The following is a 22274-nucleotide window of genomic DNA, read 5'->3' as shown; positions in this document are numbered from 1 at the left end:
GGCTCCATCTGGTTCATGGGCTCCAAGTCCAACCCTGCCTCAACTTGCAGATGTATGATCCTCAAACTCACAGCTACGCAGCATGACGCTTATTGCTAGCACTACTTTTACAGCTGCACACCCATTCACTCAATTAATAATAATAATAAATTAGCACCAAATAATGCATCACTTATCCATATGTCAGTGTTAAACCATGGAAGTAAAAATAACCAACTGAAATAATGTGGTTGCACAAATGTTCACACCCTTTTTACTGACGTGGCTGTGTTCACAGTTAACCAATCACATTCAAACTCATGTTAAACTAGAGTCAGCACACACCTGCCAGCATTTAAAGTACCTAACTCCAAATTAAGTTCAGACGTTCTAGTAGGCTTTTCGTGACGTTTTGAAATTACCCAGAAAAAAGTAGTAGAAAGAAAAAAACGGAATATTTATAATTAAATAAAATGGGATGTTTTGATTTTGAAGACAGCTTGGGTTGTTTATTTTATACATAAACATTATTCTTACTATTTTTATATAGTCTATGTGTATGATTTTGGATTTTAATATTGTATTATTTATGTATTGTATTATCCATCCATCCATTTTCTTGACCGCTTATTCCTCACAAGGGTCGCGGGGGCTGCTGGCGCCTATCTCAGCTGGCTCTGGGCAGTAGGCGGGGGACACCCTGGACTGGTTGCCAACCAATCGCAGGGCACACAGAGACGAACAACCATCCACATTCACACACACACACCTAGGGACAATTCAGAGCGCCCAATTAACCTGCCATCATGTCGTTGGAATGTGGCAGGAGACCGGAGTACCCGGAGAAGACCCACGCGGGCACGGGGAGAACATGCAAACTCCACCCAGGAAGGTCCGAGCCTGGACTCGAACCGGAGACCTCAGAACTGGGAAGCGGACGTGCTAACCACTCGACTACCGTGCCCTGTATTGTATTATTTAATTAAAAATTATAAAAAATAAAAAAAACTAACAAATACACAAAATTAAGTCAATATAAGTCGACTGCTCAGTTTACCAATCACATTCAAACTCATGTTAAATGGGAGTCAGCACACACATGCCAGCACTTAAAGTACCTAATCCCAAATTAAGATCAGATGTTCTAGTAGGCTTTTCGTGATGTTTTGAAATTACCCAGAAAAAGTAGTAGAAAGAAAAAAACAAACAAAAAAGGATAATTTTTAATTAAATAAAATGGAATGTTTTTATTTTGTAGACAGCTTGGGTTGTTTTATATTTTATACATTCTTATTTTTAAATCGTCTATGACTGTGTCTGATTTTGGCTTTTAATATCATTGTATTATTCATGTATTGTATTATTTAATTAATTTAAAATGATTTCAAAACTAATAAATACACAAGAATAAGTCAAAATAAGTGCACTTTGCACCCTGTACCTTTACTTGAGGTGACAACTCTTTCATCATTTCATTACTAATTATCATGGAAAATGTATTTAAAAAAAAATAAAATAAATAAATATTGAGGTCCAATAATATGCACCATGAGTATATAGATCGTACCCAGGACATAAATGGACCTCTACTGTTCCCCCATATCTTATTTCTGACAATATGAAAGCATAAACTGCATCTTCCCCCAAGGAAATGTCAAACAACAGATAAATTCAGCACAAACACATGCAACATTTAAGTTTATTTGGGGATGAACTGCATTTCTTGACTAATGTTTGCTCATTCCACTTGCTGTGGTGTTTCATCTGAGGGGAAACTAATGAAAGTGGGATTGTTGCTTATTTTCTGTAACAAAGCAGCTTAGGGTGCTGAAGTAAAGTGTTGGGGCAGCATCGCCGATTGTAAATTACAAATACAAACCTTCTTGACTTCATCTCTTGACCTCTTCCTTCCTCCCCATAAACAATGACAAACAACAAATCCAGCACTCAACAAGAGCAATAACATCCAATAAGCTCGACATAATCAGATGTAAAATGAGTCAATGATACAGTGTAGTTGCACCACTTCAAACTACAACCCTCAATAATAAACAGTGCTTTGAAATATTCTTATTGAACAACTCTATCACTCCTACAGACATTACTCAAACGGCCCCCCACAAAGCCCCCTGTTACAGTAATGTGCAGCAGACTGTGAAATGTCTGAACCTGGAAAATAATCGGGAGCTTTTGTTCGTCTTAGGTGGGACAGAGAGGCTTTCGCCCCCTCCGCAAGGAGCTTGCGACCGCATTCCTCATCAACCCTGTTTTGTGGTGAGTAACACGTCTGGGTGCTTTGGGCCATTTCATGATCGAGGTCAGCACTTCCTGAGGCAAGGCCTTCGAATGATGAGGCAAGCTCATGGGCCGCAACAATAGGTACAGCTGCACAATCGCATTGTCTTTACAAAAGGCAATAATGCTCAGTTTAAAAGCTGTTAACGAGGTATTAATTCGATAGTATGGTTATTAAAATGGTTGTAGTTTGCAGCGACTCTATACAGTGTATTCCAGTATATTTGCAGAATGGCATTCGTATAAATGTTTTTTTTTTAATACTTTGTCCTGCACTCCCAAAAAACGTATTTATACGTTTGTTTGTTTTTTAATGCTAGCGCATACACAAGGCTTTGATAACAGATTCTGACATTAAGACATCGCTTAAAGCAGTGGTAGTTATTACAAAAAAACGGCCAACAGGTGGCAGCAGAGTAAAGAGATCAGCCCTGTTGCAACAAGCTCTTTTTCCCAATGTTTCAAACTGATTTGTGAATAATGATGAAACTTAGCTGTATTCTGATGCTAATTACTGCAAAACAGAAACAGATACAAATAGGGGTGTTAAAAAAAAAATCGATTCGGCGATATATCGCGATACTACATCGCGCGATTCTCGAATCGATTCAATAATAGGCAAAATCGATTTTTTTTTTTTTTTTTTTTTTTTAGGATTCACACCTTAAGCATGGAAGAATGTTATATGAACGGAACATTAAGCCTTAATATTTTATTTTAATGCTGTTTAAACATGAAACAGATTACAACCTCTATAAGACTGAAATTTCAGATAAATAAATAATACATTTTCATATAAATCTTACACTCTACAAGCTTACTGATTTGTATTTTCTAAATTTGAATGAAAAAAAATCGCAACAATCGACTTATAAATTCGTATCGGGATTAATCGGTATCGAATCGAATCGTGACCTGTGAATCGTGATACGAATCGAATCGTCAGGTACGAGGCAATTCACACCCCTAGATACAAATATACTTTTTTTCCTGATGAAAGAAGAGACTCTAATCTTTCTTTTGGTTAGGTTCTTTGCTTTTATATCAATAGGACAGAATATTCTGTGGACCTGGCAAAATCAGTCAAAATCCAGTAAAACAGTTGGAGCGAAGGGTGTTCAATGAAAACGGCTGAGAGTGAATGAATGAGTTAAGTGGCAGGAAACACCAAATTGGTTGAACTTCAACTGGCACAAGCTTTTAGGAATTTGACTTTTACGGCTTTAGTTTTGTTTTTTACATTTGTAACCACCTGAAAATGTGTTCAAAAGCAAACGCTAAGGCATGAGTTCTTAAAAATAAAGATTCACTTTAATTAAGTGGTACAAAAATCCAACAAATAAGAAACTGCACTTAACATTTATAATCTTATTAACAGTCTATGTACATTTTAGAGGTCCATCTTGTAAACAAAAACAAAATAAAACACTGCAAGTTTATGATACTTCTGTGCGGTTTTGTGATAGGGGAGCATCTTTTAGACATACTATTATATTTTGAGCAAGAGGGTTGTGCAGAATGTCGGTCTCTGGGTTAACAGCGGTCTCACATTCATCCTCAGCCTCTTTTTTGGAACGTCTTTCCGATATTGAATCCTGTCCAGGCTTGAAATCTCCAGAGCTCATCCACCTTTTTTTGGCAAAGGAAAAGTTCCTATTTTATATTTATTTATTTAAAGGAGTTTCTCAAAGTGGACTTTAAATACCTTTGAAGAGTGTGCGGGTGTGGTAATTGGAGATGGAGAGACTTTCTCAGATAGTTGTAAGCTTTTGGATCATGTAAGTGGAGAGTGAGGGCAAAGTCCCGCTGGTCTTTAGTGTAGTCGTTGCTCTGTTTGGACAGCAGGTGAACTGGAAGACCTGGAATTCAAACACAGCCATTTTGCATGTGTGTCACTTGAAATGTGCAGTGACCAAATCCATTCTAGGAGGCCAAACAAAAGATGGAAAAAACACCATCATTTGTCACTTCACCCGAGTATGAATCCAGCTTCTCTCTGAGCTCTTCGTTGATGATGTTCTTGTCCCTCAAATCCTCCAAAAGACCAAACACTGTGTTCTTGGCTCGACGTTCTCTGTCCTTCATGTTCCTCAGCTCGTGCTCCAGACTCTCCACCCTCGCTAAGGCCGCCATCAGTCGGGCCTTTAGATCGGGGAGCGACGCAGGCAGTGCATAGCAGTGGTCCTAGAATAGCAATCTTCAATCAAAATTCGGAGGGGTCCGGTTGCAAGGGATCTCTCGGGACAAAGGACTGGACCTCATTTCCTTTTCACATTTATTTGTAGTTTTGCAAATACAGTACAATTTTACTGTGTTTCCATTAACAAAATATCTGTCAATACCATAAATTACACCGTTTTGATCCTAGATGAACTACAATGCATTAACATTATTAATAAATGTACTCACAAAAACACAAATAAAATGTGCTTTTTAAACACATCTAACAGTTCACATTTAAATACAAAGAACACCAAGAACTTACCTAAAAATCCAGTAAACTGGCCAAACATGTCAGGCCTACGTTTCAGTACAAATTGTATTTTGAAATTTGAAATAAAGCAGAACAGGCTTCTCAGGCCTGCGTTTGAAATTTACACTAGTGAAAAGGTAACTTAAGCTGCTTTCAAGTACTTCACAACAGGTAGATAGATGCACATTTGAAAATGACATATTTCCTTTTGGAAATGTGCCTCTGTTTCCACAGAAATTTGGATCTACCGTTGTGTTTTTGTTTGTTTGTTTTTTTAAATGGTAAATCGGAATTTTATGGGGAAAAAATGTAAGATTTTATTTTAAAGCCATATCACCAGGCTCTACTCAAAGCTCAAACAAACCATCAAAGAACAAATTACGTTCCATCACTGATGTTATGTGCAGTATTGCCTCATAAAGATTTTCACACTTATGCATGTAAATGAGATGTGCTTCAGAAAGCGGGTAAAGCCAATGACACAGACGTCGAGCGTGACTGTCATATGATGCTCGCTAGCATTTCAACCATGTGTTTGTGTTTAAAAAATATCGTACTTACATCAGGAGGAGGCACCGATGCCGGTGGTGATTTAATCAGTGGCACATCTTTGGAAGCAACAGATGCCACTGACTCTCGGGCTTTCTTGGAGGTTTGTGTTCTTCTAGTAAACACTTGCTGATGAGGAGATTTAAAAAAAAAAAAATGCAGGTCGTAAAACGTCTGTTTCATATTTGTAAACAATCGGTGCTATAGTAATAGACAGAAAGTAATTTACTGCAGCTGATTTGAACTATAACATTGGCAAAAACCTTTTTTCCATTTCCTTCAAAAACAAAAAACAAAAAAAACTCAGAACATGTGAGCTGGCTGTCAACTAGTAGACAAACTTCAATCATCACTTTTGTGGAAGACATGTTTTCACTGATAGGTCTGGCCTATGTATTAAATGTTTGGTTGGAATCCGGCGACAGAACCTAGAAAAATATAATGGCTAGCCTGCTATCAAACATCAGCTCTGCAGTACACAATCCGTTCCACCACCACAAGAGCACACCTGTGCAAATATTCCAAGCAACATAAAAGTCAAGAATGTCCATCGATTATTATAAATTCCCACCAAGTCTAAACTCTTCAAGACCCACTTTTTGGAAACGAGAATTAAAGCTGAAGACAGACGGTCTGGCTCCTTCCCGAATCCTGACAGTCTGGCCCGTGGCGTCAATGTCCTCTGGTTTGAAGTGTTCGCTGCACAGGACTGATGACCTGGTGGCGGAGAAACCTTTCATCCTTGATGCCGCTTCCCAGTGCCTCCTCAATGTCTTCTCTTTTGGAAACCTGCAAATATGACAAATTAAGTGCTTATAAAGCACCGCTTTTCGCTGTTCAGCGATTGGTATTCTAACGTGAGTGACACGCTATTTTCTGCTTCATATTTGAGCGTGATGGCTCGTTCGGTCAGTCTCACCTGTGGAAGGTAATTCCCTGAGATTTGCTTTGCGCTGTGCGACGATTTGTACATCCCCATGCTGCACACGAGTCGGGCATTTTCGTTTCAGTCCATCCATTGAGTCAGGTTTGTAAAAGCGTTATTCGGTATTTGTTAGGAAATCCACGCTGCTGAAATAACCACGTTCGCGTTGATTAAGCCCGTTTTGCCCGGGGAAAGATGGCGCCGGTTTTGACGTAGTTTACTTCCGCTTTATCTTCATTACGTATTTCCGCAAACAGTGGTCCATCTGACAACGGTAACCGTGTTGGAACTTCCAATGTAATCTGGGTGTTTTTTTTTTGTTTGCTTGTTTTTGAACAGTTATTAGGAAAACAACACGGCATACTGTAATCTGAGTGTTTTTTGTTTGTTTGATTTTAAACAGCTATTAGGAAAAAACACTGCATAAGTGTAATATGGCTGTGTTTTTTGTTTGTTTGTTTTTAAATAGTTATTAGTAAAAAAATAAAAATAAAAAACACCGCACACTGTAAACGAAAACAAAGTCTACAGGGATACTAGCGTTAACTCACTTTGCACATGCGTACAGACTTCAGTAATTTGACAAGTCAAGTCACATTCTTCGAGTTGCTCTGCGCTCAACAGTGCACGTACTTGCTTACTCACTTATGGAATGTGATTCCCTTGGCTTTTGTCTCCGCCGAACGCCTGTTCACGCATTTCAACGCAGCACAGTACTGAGGCATACCGTTATTTTGTTCAGAAATACTGTAGTGACACTGAAGACAAACCGCCACAAATACCGCTCCTAAATGGCGGCGTCATAGACGTACAGAGTTGTTTCCCATAAGCCACTGCATCGAGTAATGTTGACGTCCGCGGCGTGTGCAACTACAGGGAATAAAACAAAACTGTATATCAAATGCCATTGTGAAGGGAGCTCTTGTTGTATATTTTAAATTAGAAAAAAAATATTCATATTTACTTGTATTATTATTATTATTATTATTATTATTATTATTATTATTATTATTATTATTATTATTCACATGGGATAGACTGTCACCAGGGACTTGTGCTTTTAATTAAGGAAGCAGTGGGAGTATGACTTATTGGTTCAAAGTAATGATAATAGATGTCAAAAGGTTGGAGTAGTTGCAGTAACTTGTTACTTTCTATGAAAACAAGTCGGGGTTTTTTTTGTTTCGTTTTTTTACAAGTCGGTTTATGAGTTGAGAGAAAAGTGACATGATTCGCCTTCGTCTCCTCGTCCCGGCAGTTAACTATCTCCACAATATATTATTATATTTTATTTATTATGCTTTGTTGATCTGATCTTATGTGCAGCGCACTTTGTTACAGCTGGGGTTGTTGTTAAAGTGCTTTATAAACAACGTTTCTAGTTGAGCATTTCTGTTTTTTGGTTCTAAATCTCATGTAGCCTAGTATTATTCTGTATTATTGTTTGACAAAATTAAACAAGAATGTCTATTCCCTGTACTTTTCGCTGCCATTCATTTTATCTTCATTTCTATCGTTTTAGATTGTTTATATAAGGTTGTTTTAATTGAAAATCATGTGCTCCCAAAAATCTGAATTTTTATATTTAACTTTGGCGTTAAAGATGATTAGAAGTATCGGGTCTTACAAATAAACAGACCCCCAAAACATTTAGATAAAACAATACAAGTTTCATTCTGGGGTGATATCTCGGCTTGGTCCTAATAAATGAGTTTTATTTAGATGTTTTTTGAAACACCAATAAAACATCAGTCGAGGCGCTGCTGACGCCCTTGAACGCAACTCGTTGAACTTTGGTACACAAGTTCGTGAAGTAGGCGTGGCTAGTGCGCTTAGCGTGTGGTGCAGTCTTGTCTTCTTGAGTGGGCCAAGCAAGCCGAGCCGAGCAACTGCACCTTTCCGAAATAATGACGCTTTTTACCACAGGGCACAAGCCGAGGTAGGAAACAATGCAAATATGGTGCCTGTGCAATATATTAACAAATTGTTTGGAGAAAGCTTGCGTGTTTTGCTGGTTTAAAAGTGATTGCACGGCTTGTCTTGGAACGAAGCTGTCTCGATCGAGTACAGAACAGCACAAGTTGTGATTTAAGTGGAAAGAGCAGTGTTTCCTAATCCAAACTTTTGTTGAACCGACATTTAACATTGGAAAAATCACACCACCAAAATGTCACAAAAGCTTCGTCTGCTTTTTTTTTTTTTTTTTTTTTTAAACCAAGCACCACCTTAAAAATGACCTATTTGATTTCCCAAGTGCACCTTTTCGTGACCAAAATTAAAATTCAGTGGTACATTAAGGCAGAAGTTAAAAATAAAAAGACGAGGCAGAGGTTTTATTCATAAAAATTCTGTTTTTATCCGTCGTGAATATAAAAAGTTGATTTGTATTTAATTCTGTAATTACACCCCGCCCCTTTTTTGCTGGTCTACACTGAATGAATGACGCTGTCATGTAGAGGTGGCAAAAGTACTCACACTAAGTAAAAAAAAACAAAAAAAACGGAAAATTACTTCAAGACACAGATAGAATAATAATAATATTCTAAACAGTTTTATTTACCTTCTTCCAGCTAGTGGAAGAGCATTTCATTGTTCTGCCCGCCTCTATAAATCGCTTGCATAGATAGATGAACAATGACGCTTTATTTGTCGAAAATAAATAATAATTTTCTGACCAATGAAGTGAAAATTGTGTGATGGTGGATGGGAATCACTGACATTGAGTGTGATTATTTCTGACAGCCTATAAAAAGGAAAATTGGAGATGGAGGACTTCTGGGCTGTGGTGGTTTGGGCTGGGAGGATCTGGCTGTGCCTCATCATCAGCCTCATCATGATTCCTGCCATGTTTGGATTTTCGCTGGGCATCTCTGAGACCTACATGGACATCCTGGTCAAAACACTGGAGGTACACTACTTCAAATGCAGGCTCCAGTTTTCCTCTGTGGAGTTTGCATGGGCTGTTTTCAAAAACCTGCACGTTAATTGTGAATGTGAGTGTGAATAGTTGTTTTTCTACATGCCCCTTGATTGGCTGATGACCAGTCCAGGGTGGAGCCCATCTTTTGCCCATTGTTAGCTTGAATAGGTTCCACTTTACCCACAAACTTGATGAGGACTATAAATTATATAGACGAAATAAAATGGATGGATTGAATAAAAACTTCATATTAATAATATTTGTTTTCTTCTATTAGTGGGCCACATTGAAGTTACAGAAGGCAAGCACAGAAGAACGTACACTAAAAACCTCTGCATCCAGTGGTACGTACAAATGACGCATATAAAAAGTGTACACACCCCTTTTCACATGTTATTTCCGATGTTAAAAAAGAAAAAAAAAAGAAAGATATAAGGTGTACAATTGTACTGAAAATGTATAAATATCTTTCGGAGAGGAGCAGTAAAAATTAACAACTTTATGATGTGGTTGCATAAATGTTCACATCCTCTTATAACTCGGAGTATTAAGTAGTAACCAGTTTCCACTTCTTGCGCATGTTTACGTCCCTTCTTGGGGAAATGAATCAATTGAGTTGCACAGGTTATAGGTCACATTAATGGTTGAAAAGTGTTGAAATTGTGTATCTTAGTCGCCCCCCCCCCCACAAATATCACATAAACCTGGTATTTGGACTACAGATGTTCTAGATGGATGGATAGATAGATAGATAGATAGATAGATAGATAGCTCTATTGTGAAATATGTAAGTGTAGTGACAGACATGCTGCAACGTGTCATTTCCTCATGCAGTTCAAACCAGGCAAAGCATGCTGCAACGAAAGACCACAAAAAAAACAAGATGTAGCAATGAATGTGTTTTCTTGCCGTGTGCGTTTATGACTGGCCACAGGGTCAAGTTGCTGAGGGAGCTATCCCACAAGATGCTGTTGCTCAGTGCCGTTATATGCGTGGTGTGGTAGAGCCTTCGCAGTAAGATTTGGGGGAACCATTTTCTAATCAGGGCTAATTTCAAATCTTCCAATGTGGAGGAGTATTCGGGCCACGCTGAAAAGAAAACTAAAATAGCACCTCAAGTTTGAAGTTATATCTAAAATATTGCGAGGAAAGAAGTTATACATTTTTCAGATTTTAAAATACAAGAATCAAGTCATATTTTTATGTCAAATCTATTTCTCACAAAAGTGGTCTTCTTAAAGTGTTTGTTACTTTTTAGACCTGCATGGCAGCTCAGTTTCTGGCCTGCATGTTTTAGGTTCCCCACCCCCTTATAACGAAATAAACAAGCTAAGTCAGCATCCAGTCAGTGTTTGCAAAATGTGTCACTGTTACATTTATCATTACATAATCCAGGCTTCAGTCAATAAAAAAAAGCATGTGTGCTTAAGAGGTAGTAATGCACCAGTAATTGTACATTTGTGCAACTGTGATTGGATATTTGAATATATGCCGTTATCTGTAATCGTGGATTTTGCCCTCTGTGCTATCAGTTGAAAGCAGATCAACTGTTGTGATGAACTCTTTTAAGTGGACCATCACATTTGCTCACCACATGCACGATATGTTGGGTCGACATGACACTGAAATCTGGGCGGTCTGCAAATGTCTTATGTCATGCGTTTTGCATGTTTGTGTGTGTGTCAGCTCTTATCCAGAGGGAAGATGGCTCCATGGAGAAAGAGTTGGAGGAACTAAGACGAAGTCGCCCCAAACCTTCAGTGGGCGGCGATTTTACGCTTAGCGACTGTTTCTATTTCACCCGCAGAGGAGTTGAGAGCATTGTGGAGGACGAGGTACGACACATGACCTTATTTTATATCATTTAGTAGCACTTATAGTTCAATTTTGAATTCAATTTTGGATTGAAGGTGACCCAGCGGTTCACTTCAGAAGAGCTGGTCTCTTGGAACCTTCTGACCCGCACAAACAATGACTTCCAGTACATCAGCTTGAGGCTGACTCTCGTCTATGGACTTGGCATTTTTGTCCGATACTGCATTCTCGCACCTCTCAGGTACACATACATGATTTTGTTTTTGTTTTCTTAAATGTGTCTCTTTGGTTGGAGTTTGAAATTATTTGTAAACCTGGGGGAACTTAGGCAGTCCTTAGTGGGATGGGAAGCATATTCACTAGCATATAACAACTCTTCCATAGGTAGTCTGTGTTTATGTTGCTAAATACTGAAAACGTCTCTCCTCAGGATAACTCTGGCCTGCATTGGTCTCACCTGGCTGGTCATCGGGACATCTGCAGTGGGGCTGCTCCCCAACTGGAGGTAGCCACAAACCACACTCCAGTTGACTTTTTCAAGTTGACCACTGCGGTTTTCAAGACTCCGTGTTTGTCGTCAGGATGAAGTTCTGGCTCAGCGAGTGGGTGCACGTCATGTGCTACAGGATCTGTGCCCGAGGCCTGTCCGCCGCCATCCGCTATCACAACAGGCGAGCCAGACCGAGACAAAATGATGCAAATGGGTTCTTTTATTTGTCTTACTTACACGCTCTCCTTTTGGAACATCAGGGAAAATATACCCCAAAAAGGAGGCATCTGTGTGGCCAATCACACTTCCCCCATTGACATCGTGATACTCTGCAATGACGCCTGCTATGCCATGGTAGGACGGGGAATACACATCCATCTGTCCGTCCATCTTTGGATACGTCCATCCTTCATCCATCCATCCAGCCATATTCTATAGAGCTTTTTCTTTTTAGGTTTGAACTCCACATTCACATTTATGGACAATTTAGAATCTTAAATGAACCTGATGCACGTTTTTCGAATGTTATGGAAAGGCAGTACTTGTGTGCTTCTGTTTTGGATGACAGAGCACAAAATGTCTCTGCAGTTTGATTGTAGAGTCTGTGTGTGTTTTGGCAGCCATCTTAGTTTCAGTCTTTTGGTCAAAAATGCTTATTAGTTTTGTCACACATTAGTCATTCATATGTGATACTTTTAGTCAAGCTTTTGTTAGCAAGAAAAAGTATTGGACTCATTTAACAAATGCAATTAATACGTCTCAAAGTTAACACATAATTTTGACAAAATACTGTTTTAAGAAAATAGAATGGCCTTAACTTATCATAGAAGTAAAGCAAAAATATGATTTAATGGTGTGATTTTTTTTTTTTTAAGAGCAATGGCCAAAATGATAAAGTAGGATTTGTTTGTGTTTGTATGTCACCCAAATGTATTGTAAACATGCTGCTAATGCTACAAAAGCAAAGTATCTCATGGGGAGCAGCAATATGTCTAAAATGCTACATTTACAACACATTGCACTTGCCGCCTGGCCAAAAAAAATCCCTTCATGTTAACACATAACAGCAACACAGTTATAAGCTAATAAACTGACATTAGCACACAATGCTAGCTTGAGCCTGAAGCTAGCTCGCAACCCATTTGCTCTAGGAGTCATATGTAACATTTTAAGTTTGAAAATCAAACCATGTGTGTTAGGTGGGCCAGGTGCACGGAGGTCTCATGGGGGTGATCCAGCGGGCCATGGTACGATCCTGTCCTCACGTGTGGTTCGAACGAGCCGAGATGAAAGATCGCCATCTGGTGACCAAGAGGTCAGTTGCGCATATTTGACCTTCTGTGCTTGTCATCGCTTTGTCTGAGAGTAAAATGACTTCATTGACCTACTTTTGACCCAAAACTTTAAAAGAAACACTTGTTAAATATTAAATGTGCATGTAGCGAACCTATAAGTTAGATGCGACTAAAGTCTACTTGAGCAGTCATTGAGTCGCGTACCACTAGTGGGAGCCTAGTGGTACTCGTACCACACTTTGAGAATAATGGCATTTATTTGCAGAAAGTAAAAATACTTAAAAACAGAACTAGTTTTAAAAATATTTTCCTGAGATGTAACTGGCAGTGGTTTCCATGAACGTTTTGTGTTTGCTTTCAGGTTGAAAGATCACGTGAATGACAAGACAAAGCTCCCCATATTGATATTTCCAGAAGGCAAGTTGAAACACCGGTGTGATGTTTGTCTCGGTGGTGTCAGCGAAGGTTGTTATTTCATCTCTGTGTGATGACGGGCACAAGAGTACATGATGTGGTTTTGGACCACACGCATACACATTCGCTCCTGTCTCATTTTTGGGTGCCGTTGATGTTTGGTGTCCATAGGAACGTGCGTCAACAACACGTCGGTCATGATGTTCAAGAAGGGGAGTTTTGAAATTGGAGCCACAATTTACCCCGTTGCCATAAAGGTATTCCACTCACACACTCCTTTTGTACTTCTGTTTTCAGGTCATAAGAATTCATCATCGTACTTTATTTCTCGGGATGTTCGATACTAATTATTGTTCAGCCCGATAACAGTCCGAGTACTCAACTCTTGAGTAGTCACCAATACAAATTACCAGTACGACTCATGCTTTTGATACATAAAGCTTGCCAATAAATTTAATGGCAATTGTCTATTCTTGTCATTTCTAATTTCTAGTTAACTTAAAACAGCCACAAGAGGGCAACTGTTACTGGTATCGCCTGCTGTTGCAAGTACTGATACCTTGACATAAGGCAGGGTATCGGCCCGATACCAATACCTGGCATCAGTACTCGCACATCCCTATTTATTCAGTATTTTATTGTTTTCTGTACATTTCTAGGTTTTTATGTATTTCTTGCTATATAAATACGTTATACGTATTTAGTTGCATTTTTATTTTGTATATTTATTTTGTTTGTACATATTTATACATATTTAATTATATTATTTTGATTATGTTTGTCGCTATTTTTTCTATTAATATTTATATATTTTTAGATATACTCTGTAATTCTGTTTATATATTTATTTATTCTTTTTATGTATGATTGCACACACAAAATTACTATTGTTATTTGACTTGAGGTATTTTCATTTTTCTTTATCTAATTTGTTTAATTATATTTTGCTTAGTTTTTTTAATATAATTATGCAATTACATATTTTTAGATTTCATTTGTTTTGTTTTTGTTTTTATACAGTCTTTCTATATATAAAAAAATTACGTTTCCACATTGACTTGTTTTCTTAATGTTTTGTTTCTAGATATATTTATATACAATGCATACATTTTCTTTGTATTGTTTGTATTTGATTTCAGGTTTTTTATTTCATGTTCCATTTTTATATTTGTTTCTACATAATTAAAAAAAAATGGATTTTTACAGTGTTTATATATATTTTGCTTTGTTGTTACTATAATAATGTAATTATCTTATGCACTTATTTTCCCATTTCCATCTTTTTCTTTTTGTTTCCCCCAGTATGACCCCAAGTTTGGAGATGCCTTCTGGAATAGTTCCAAGTACAGTATGGTGAGCTACCTGCTGAGGATGATGACCAGCTGGGCTCTCGTCTGCAATGTTTGGTATCTACCCGCCATGCATCAACAGGTCTGTGCAACGTGTTGCTGCGTGTCACACACACGCATGCACGCACACACACACCCCAACACACATGGCATTAGACTGAGACATTGATTCCAAACTGGCATGCAGGTTGGGGAAGATGCCGTTCAGTTTGCCAACAGAGTCAAGTCAGCCATCGCTCACCAGGGAGGACTCGTGGACCTGCAGTGGTAAGATCCAACTTGTATTTGGTGTTTCTATTCAGCAGCAAAGAACGTTAAATATGTCATTTGTTGAAAATGGCGACCCCAAGTGGACAACAATAATACCTGTGTCGCTTATGCACATTTTGTTTTCTAAATGACGCCAAACATTTTTAAATGAGATTACTCGATGGGGTAATCTAAGGAAAAAAATCTTGACAGGGACGGAGGCCTGAAGCGAGCGAAGGTGAAGGAGTCGTTCAAGGAGGAGCAGCAGAAGCAGTACAGCAACATGGTGGTGGGCGACGACAGCAGCGGTAACAGCGACTGAGAAGACGGCGCCGGGACTGGACGGCTGCTTTACTTGAAACTCGTTTCCTCACCAACGGGCTGGATGGACCCGCTTTCACAATCTGCGTCTCGCACAAGTGCAATAGTGAACTTTGAGGAGACGAATAGCGAATGTGTTGCTGCTATTTTGATATTGCTATAATCTTGATTGACGTGATGTTGAATGTAACAGATTGAATACAGAGAAGCTGTTGGATGCAAACACCGGATTCCTGGTGACACATTTTAGTTTTTTTTTAGTTTTTTTTTTATACAGTTTACAAATGTCTCCATGCTGCAATTGGCCGAGATTTATTCCCTTAACATGACATAAATTTAGCAGCACGGTGCCCTAATGGTTAGTAACTCTAAAGTTCTCGGTTCAACAATCAGTTCTAGCTTTCCTGTGTGGAGTTTACATGTTGCACATGCGCTCAAGAAAAAGGATGGGGAACAAAAATGTACACACAGCAAAACAATGCAATATACATAGATCATACACCCGTTTTAATGTGGCACCAGGAAATCATGCCATTTCTAAAAAGCTCGTATTTGACGTCACACATGGACTCATGCAAAGCTGAAACAAAATTGTATGGCACGTAAATACGTAAATGGCACCCAACTTTACAATAACTGTGATGGACACAAGTTGTGAGGCGTTTAAAGTACAACACAAAAGTGGGACTTTTTGGTCGGCTGTGCAAGTGAAAGTGCAAGTGCAACGGGTGCTTGGCTGCGTATTTTGTCCTCTATGTCGTCCGTCTTGTGTTGTTCTTCACTGTCGTGACCTGAAAACCAAATGAAGTCACGTCGGGTAGAATGTTGGGTAAGATGCATGTTGATCTGACAGAAGAGCACGCACTTGAATGATCGGCACTGCCTTCAGTGTCCTGAAACGGCAGCAGTTAAGTATTATCTTTGAAGAAAAAAATAGCTTTTACTGGAAGGCATCCCTTACCTCTGTTAAGTTGCTTTTGTTTTTCTTCTTCTTTTCCAGATACCTGTAATGTAATGATAATAACAATGACTGGTGTTATGATGATGGATGCCCCTTCCATATAAAATAAACATGCATGCTAATAGGTTCATCGAAGACTAAATTGTCCAAGAATCGGAAACTATCAATTCAATACAAGTTGACAGGAACCTTCCCACCGTTGCAGATACGAGTCGCAGTTCCTGTCATACTTGGCCGCCGTCCTCGCTCCATCCGGCGAGCCCACGTCCACTCGACCCGACGCTCCAGATGCAATCGGCATCTCGACCCGCGGGACCTGCACACTGAACACGTGGGAATTGGACTTACGCTCATTTGGATGCAGACCAGCAGCGGTCCATTTTTTGTGGTGTAGAATTTCAAACGCCGCCTGTGTTCTTTTTTTTTTTTTTTTTCCCCCTGAGTGAGCAACAAATAAATGGGCTTTTTGAGTTCATGTGAGGGGTTTGTTGGCGTATCCATGGCAACGGGCAGGGGCGCTTTTAAGGGGCCTTGGCAGTGGAATTGGGGTGACTTTGGGGACGTCTGTAGAATGGGATCTGTTATACAGAATGAAAATGAGGATGGGCCAAATATGTGTGTTGTCATGGTGACCAACATCTCCAACAGGGATGGAAGAAATGACACTAAATAGATAACAGTAATAAAGCCTTTTTTTTTTTGCTGGCCTGTATGTACTGTCCTATGCATTATACTTTATGAAAAAAAAATATTTTGTAGAATGTTTTTGGACAAGATTACTTGACTAAACTTTCTATCTAGGTGATTAAATTTAATATAACACAATTTTATTTATTATTATTTTAGCAAAGAATAATTATTTTTATAAAATGTGTTTTTGGACAAGATTACTTGACTATACTTTCTGTCTAGGTGATTAAATTTAATATACCCCCATTTCCTTTTATTTATTCATTATTATTTTAGCAAATTTACAGAGGCTTTTTAAAATGGCAGAATAAATTTTGCTTAAGTTCATATATGTATATATATATATATATACTGTAAATATATAAATATATATATATATATATATATATATATATATATATACTGTAAATATATAAATGTATATATATATATATATATATATATATATATATATATATATATATATATATATATATAAAATCGATTTTTATTTTTTATTTTTTTTAAGAGCTCAGAATTGTTCATTCGGTAGTCTTATCATCATTGCCTTTTTTTTTTTTTTTTGTGTGTGTGTGTGAATCGATTTTTAAATTTCCATTTTTAATGGAAAAATATTCAACAAAACGTCTGACTTCGGGTTAGGATTCACACCTTGAGCATGGAAGAATGTTATATGAACGGAACATTAAGCCTTAATATTTTATTTTAATGCTGTTCAAACATGAAACAGATTACAACCTCTATAAGACTGAAATTTCAGATAAATAAATAATACATTTTCATATAAATCTTACTCTCTACAAGCTTACTGATTAGTATTTTCTAAATTTTAATGAAAAAAAATCACAACAATCGACTTATAAATTCGTATCGGGATTAATCGGTATCGAATCGAATCGTGACCTGTGAATCGTGATACGAATCGAATCGTCAGGTACTAGGCAATTCACACCCCTAATATATATATATATATATATATATATATATATATATATATATATAATATTTATTTATTTATTTATACATTATTTAAAAAAAAAACTACACAAACGTACCTGTTTGTTTTTTTTCCCTATGTGCTATATATAAATGAAGCGTCATTTACCATAAGATACCATCCAATAAAAAAAAAAAAATCCATGAATATGGATAACAAAAGCCAATTCAAATAAATTTTTTTAATTGGAAATTTATTTAACTTTTATTTGCCTGTTGGTATATTTCTTTCTTTGGGCTATTTCTTTCTTACTCTATAGAACAAAAATATATTATTATTATTATTATTATTATTATTATTATTATTATTATTATTATTATTATTATTATTATCATCATCATCATCATCATCATCATCATCATCATCATCATCATCATTATTATTTTGTTGTTGTTTAATTTGATTTCTATGTTGCCATAACAAGATCCTAATTCCAGTTCATATTTTATCCTGTTTTATTTTATAGGTCCCATTTGTGGACTTTTTGAGCGATATCTGGGATGTCTTTGCGTGCTGGTGTGACAAAGTTATTTGAATCCTTACTGAAAAATCACAATGACTTCCTGTACTAAGGAAAAGACTGACCCGATTGTGAACAGCCATGGACAGTACATAGTAACAGTATTTATTCCAGCTATTTCATACGTTGTTCCAAACAGTGAGTCTCATTCAGGACTCTTCCTTCTCGTCCCCGTGTGTGATGATGTAGCAGAGGGACTTGTAGTCGATGTTCCCTGTTGGGTCGATGGGAGCCAACGCAAAGGCCTGATCTACCTTTAAAGTCAAGCCAGAAACAACATGACTAAAGGGTCACAGTGTGAATAGATATTTAGAAGGTTGAAAGAACGTGAGCCGACCTCCTCTGGGGTGAATTTATCCGCCTGGTTCAGCAATAGTCGTCGAAATCTGCACCAGATGGAGAAAGTAACGAATGAGAAAAGAACTTGAATTCAAAGTAGACATGTTGAGTCAGTTCAATGTCAGAACTTACTCTTCTTTGTTGACAAAACCTGTCGCGTTGGGATCAAAGAGCTTAAAGGCAGCGAGGATGGTGTCTTCTGGATCCGTCCCTGCAGACAAAACTCTAAAAAAATCACAATCTGGCATCGTTGAAATGATTCAACTTGCCAAATTCAGTTCTCACCGTTGAGTTTCTCACCAAACAGGGACAAAAAGACAGTGAAATTGATTGGTCCCTTGCCCTCATTCAACATCTCATCCAGCTCCTCTTCCTTCACGTTGAGCTTTCCTGACGCATACAAACACGTTCAAATAACAAATAGTTGCAGAACTGGTCAGAGTTGACTTATACAATCATGTTCAATCAAAGAAACTCATTCCCTGTGGCACAATAGTGCACTATAGTCTTGATCTGCGCTGTTTAGTGGTCACGTGGAGACGACCCCTAACCCCAATTATTCATGCGCCCATAATACATTGAAATAGCAAATATAATTATTGCAATTAGTTTCTGAATTTAGGGGGAAAAAAATCAAATAAAATCAATGTTGCTGTTTGTTTGTTTTTTTGTAACGTCTACAATGTCTTTTTCATTAAATTTCTAGTTTGGATTTTTGCTATGCACTGTGTGTTTTACAAAAGCTGCTTTATATGTAACAATTTGCCCAAAAATATTTTTAGAGCCTTTTAATGTGACCATTTATGACAGACATCTTCTAATTAGTAGATTAACACTTTAGCTATTCTTGTGGCCTCTGACCAATCGTTTACAGAATTGATTAGGGTTGGAATTTCCCGATCTCTGTGTGCAGATGTGACATCTTGTGCGCATTGTGTACGTGAAGAAGGGAGTGTGCAGTTTCATTTTTCGGCCACAGGCGGCAGTAGCAATTGGAAGTTAAATTTGCTGCATTCAGCAGCTTTATAGAAAAAGTGGACACAAATCATTAAAAAAATAGCTTGATATAATTTCTTTTTAATGAGCCAGTTCATTTTCTCAGTAAAAAATAAATAAATAATAATAATAACATAAACACTTGTTATAGTAAGTAGTGCAGTGTACACCCTTAAAGATACTGGGTCAAAAATAATCACATTTTGATAAGAAAAAATAAATAAATAAAAAAAATTGGACCAACCCTCTGCTTGGTTCAATTTGACCAATCTTTCTGTTTTTTTTTTTTGTTTTTTGTTTTTTAACAAAACCATCGATTTTCAGGTAAAATAACCCCAAAACAGCGTTTTCGCATTTACTTAATTATTTATTTATTTATTTATTTATTTATTTATTTACCCAAAATTGAGTTATTCTTGACCCAGCAGTTTTAAGGGTCTTTGTTTGTTTGTTTGTTTGTTTGTTTGTTTGTTTGTTTGTTTGTTTGTTTGTTTGTTTGTTTGGTTTTGTGCTATAAAATCTTTGTCTATTTTTTTTTTAATCTTAAGACTGCTAGCTATGCTGCATGTTAATGTTGCTTGTGGTGGTGGTAGTTTGAGTGCATTTTTGTTGTTGTAAGTTTAGAACGTTCGCACCCTTGTGAGGAATAAGCGGTCATGAAAATGGATGGATGGATGGATGGATGGATGGATGGATGGATGGATGGATGGATGGATGGATGGATGGATGGATGGACGGACGGACGGACGGACGGACGGACGGACGGACGGACGGACGGACGGACGGACGGACGGACGGACGGACGGTTGGATGGATGGATGGATGGATGGATGGATGGATGGATGATGGATGGATGGAAATTTAGAACATTTGTGAAATACAAGTATTGAAGCAAAACCTACCCAATTGTGCATAAGTCTCCTTCAGGTCTTGTTTCTTAATCACACCATCTCTGTCCTGGTCGATGCAGCCAAACGCCTACAACAGAAAACAACAACGGAATCCTCCTGATGCGTTCTCTTTGTTGAATGCCTTACCTCCTTGAACTCTTGTATCTGGGACTGCTCAAACATGGAGAAGACATTGGAGCAAGACTTCTGCGCTCCTCTCTGTCTCTTATTGGACGCTTTCTTGCTTGCCTACATCATCCATAACATTAAAATCATGACTGAATCTTGTCTTTTTCTGAATTCCTAACTTACCATGTCTGTGTGATCCCGCGTGGACTCCCGGCAAAGGCTTGATGCCGGGGTGGGTTTTATACGTAGCCCATGTTATCTTGTAAGGCTTATTATAACCTGTGGTGGGAGTGCAGACCCTTACATGGATACAACTGCCGTCCATGTGTCACCAAAGGGAGCTGATAAGATTCCGCCCGGCTGGGAAGTGGAGATACGCCAATCAGGGTAGGCAATGAGCGTGAGCCCTGATGCTTGACAGAACTCTGGAATTTTATTCAACTCCGATTGTGACTTTGTGGCTGACAAATCCATCAATTGTTACCAAGCATCAGAAACAAATCCACATCAAACATAGCAGAGCATATTAGAACTTACATGATGCAATTTCTGAAGAAATCGTATGTGAATTGTAGAGAATATGAGAGTTTAAGCTGCAATGGTTTAAATCATTTGTGAATTTTGCTGTGGAAATTTGGGAATTTTAGGAACACATGATGGAAAGATAGAGTGGAATGGAAAGTAGGAAATACAGTAGTTCCAAAAATGTTTATGGTACAGTATTGATACACAATCATCAAGTCAAACCACTGTGTACTTTTGGATCTTTTAATATTCACAATTACAGGGACTTACTAGTACTATGCTACTGTATTTTAATGTTGGTCATGATGGTGGTACTTGGCATGCTCAGCATTTTTTTTAGGTAGCACTTGGTGAAAAAGATATGAAAATGAATTAGAATATTGTAGAAAAGTTCATTTATTTCAGTAGTTCAAGTCAACAAATGAAACTCATGATACAGTCTTGTCAGGTAGATCCTACCTAATTTATATACTTTGATGGTCTCTTATTTTTCTAATTTCTTAGCATGGTGAATTAGGCTTTTCATTAAGCTGCAAACTACAAAATTAGAAATAAATTCAAGAAATGTTTCAATTTGTGTTTAATGAATCTATGTACGAGTTTCACTTTGTGAGCTGAACTCCCACAATATTCTAATTGAGATGCACTTAGACAGTAATGTCAACAAAATGATCCACAATTCTTTTGCATTATGATGATGAAGGCCAAAAACAGAGCTACTGTCAAATAAAGCTACCGTATAATGAATATGATTACTGCACGATGAAGCAACACATTTGATTCAGTCATCCAGTCTTCTACAACATATGTACAAAACAGAAGTTGACTTTTAAATATAAACCAGTCAGCATTACATAAATCCTCAACAAGACCAACTGCAGAAGTAGAAAATAAATTTAAACATTTAAATGCCACTTTAAGGGTGATTGTTGCAGAAAAAAAAAAACATTAACCCATTGTTGCTACCACAAACTGAGTTAATATTGTGATAAGGTGCATTTGAGACTTGCCCATTTGAAAAAAAAAAAAAGTATATATATAAATATATATATATATATATATATATATATATATATATATATATATATATATATATATATATATATATATATATATATATATATATATATATATATATATATATATGGGATGG

At 37.5% G+C, this 22274-nt stretch overlaps 4 protein-coding genes across 7 annotated transcripts; 1 reads left to right on the top strand and 3 right to left on the bottom strand.

The window, feature by feature from the left end:
- Positions 1-3563: 3563 nt before the first annotated feature.
- On the bottom strand, positions 3564-7034 carry LOC144018534 (THAP domain-containing protein 6-like). 2 transcript variants are annotated; one of them, XM_077520761.1, is made up of 6 exons: positions 6867-7034; positions 5893-6085; positions 5309-5425; positions 4248-4458; positions 3980-4133; positions 3564-3903 (listed from the first exon to the last, which is right to left on the bottom strand). In XM_077520761.1, exons 1-6 carry the CDS (start codon positions 6944-6946, stop codon positions 3711-3713), a joined length of 948 nt encoding a protein of 315 aa, XP_077376887.1. In that variant the 5' UTR covers positions 6947-7034; the 3' UTR covers positions 3564-3710. The 2 variants fall into 2 exon arrangements, with proteins under 2 accessions (XP_077376887.1, XP_077376886.1); XM_077520760.1 differs by lacking the exon at positions 6867-7034 and adding an exon at positions 6216-6846.
- agpat9l (1-acylglycerol-3-phosphate O-acyltransferase 9, like) lies at positions 5264-16177 on the top strand. Of its 2 annotated transcripts, none has more exons than XM_077520759.1 (14): positions 5264-5399; positions 8964-9129; positions 9419-9485; positions 10828-10976; positions 11052-11197; positions 11387-11461; positions 11538-11627; positions 11707-11800; positions 12646-12761; positions 13103-13158; positions 13327-13412; positions 14458-14586; positions 14692-14771; positions 14967-16177. In XM_077520759.1, exons 2-14 carry the CDS (start codon positions 8986-8988, stop codon positions 15073-15075), a joined length of 1341 nt encoding a protein of 446 aa, XP_077376885.1. In that variant the 5' UTR covers positions 5264-5399; positions 8964-8985; the 3' UTR covers positions 15076-16177. The 2 variants fall into 2 exon arrangements, with proteins under 2 accessions (XP_077376885.1, XP_077376884.1); XM_077520758.1 differs by lacking the exon at positions 5264-5399 and adding an exon at positions 8006-8160.
- On the bottom strand, positions 15386-16487 carry LOC144018535 (uncharacterized). 2 transcript variants are annotated; one of them, XR_013283459.1, is made up of 4 exons: positions 16225-16487; positions 16036-16078; positions 15940-15967; positions 15386-15865 (listed from the first exon to the last, which is right to left on the bottom strand). XR_013283459.1 is itself a non-coding variant. In XM_077520762.1 (4 exons), the coding sequence occupies exons 1-4, from the start codon at positions 16334-16336 to the stop codon at positions 15738-15740; spliced, it is 303 nt and encodes a 100-aa protein (XP_077376888.1). In that variant the 5' UTR covers positions 16337-16487; the 3' UTR covers positions 15386-15737. The 2 variants fall into 2 exon arrangements, 1 of the variants encoding a protein (XP_077376888.1); XM_077520762.1 differs by having other exon boundaries at positions 16233-16487.
- Positions 16488-18391: 1904 nt separating this feature from the next.
- myl7 (myosin, light chain 7, regulatory) lies at positions 18392-20793 on the bottom strand. The gene is made up of 7 exons (XM_077521473.1): positions 20780-20793; positions 20615-20716; positions 20480-20555; positions 18867-18971; positions 18714-18792; positions 18580-18628; positions 18392-18496 (listed from the first exon to the last, which is right to left on the bottom strand). The coding sequence occupies exons 1-7, from the start codon at positions 20780-20782 to the stop codon at positions 18392-18394; spliced, it is 519 nt and encodes a 172-aa protein (XP_077377599.1). The 5' UTR covers positions 20783-20793.
- Between the last annotated feature and the right edge of the window lie 1481 nt (positions 20794-22274).

The sequence above is a fragment of the Festucalex cinctus genome, chromosome 5 (genome assembly GCF_051991245.1).
Source record: "Festucalex cinctus isolate MCC-2025b chromosome 5, RoL_Fcin_1.0, whole genome shotgun sequence".
NCBI lineage: Eukaryota > Metazoa > Chordata > Actinopteri > Syngnathiformes > Syngnathidae > Festucalex > Festucalex cinctus.
Note: the sequence above shows the minus strand (reverse complement) of the source record. Positions and strands in the feature narration are given on the sequence as shown.

Coding starts and splice junctions, on each gene's coding strand:
- agpat9l (XM_077520759.1), top strand. CDS start 8,986: ATGGAGGACTTCTGGGCTGTGGTGGTTTGGGCTGGGAGGATCTGGCTG. Junction 12,762..13,102: donor CGCCATCTGGTGACCAAGAG/GTCAGTTGCGCA, acceptor GTTTGCTTTCAG/GTTGAAAGATCACGTGAATG. Junction 13,159..13,326: donor CATATTGATATTTCCAGAAG/GCAAGTTGAAAC, acceptor TGGTGTCCATAG/GAACGTGCGTCAACAACACG.
- LOC144018534 (XM_077520761.1), bottom strand. CDS start 6,946: ATGCCTCAGTACTGTGCTGCGTTGAAATGCGTGAACAGGCGTTCGGCG. Junction 4,459..5,308: donor CATCGGTGCCTCCTCCTGAT/GTAAGTACGATA, acceptor TTGCTATTCTAG/GACCACTGCTATGCACTGCC. Junction 4,134..4,247: donor GAAGCTGGATTCATACTCGG/GTGAAGTGACAA, acceptor TTTGAATTCCAG/GTCTTCCAGTTCACCTGCTG.
- LOC144018535 (XM_077520762.1), bottom strand. CDS start 16,336: ATGCCGATTGCATCTGGAGCGTCGGGTCGAGTGGACGTGGGCTCGCCG. Junction 16,079..16,232: donor TGCGACTCGTATCTGCAACG/GTGGGAAGGTTC, acceptor ATTACATTACAG/GTATCTGGAAAAGAAGAAGA. Junction 15,866..15,939: donor AGGCAGTGCCGATCATTCAA/GTGCGTGCTCTT, acceptor TTTGGTTTTCAG/GTCACGACAGTGAAGAACAA.
- myl7 (XM_077521473.1), bottom strand. Junction 18,972..20,479: donor GGAGACTTATGCACAATTGG/GTAGGTTTTGCT, acceptor TGTATGCGTCAG/GAAAGCTCAACGTGAAGGAA. Junction 18,629..18,713: donor GGTTTTGTCAACAAAGAAGA/GTAAGTTCTGAC, acceptor CATCTGGTGCAG/ATTTCGACGACTATTGCTGA.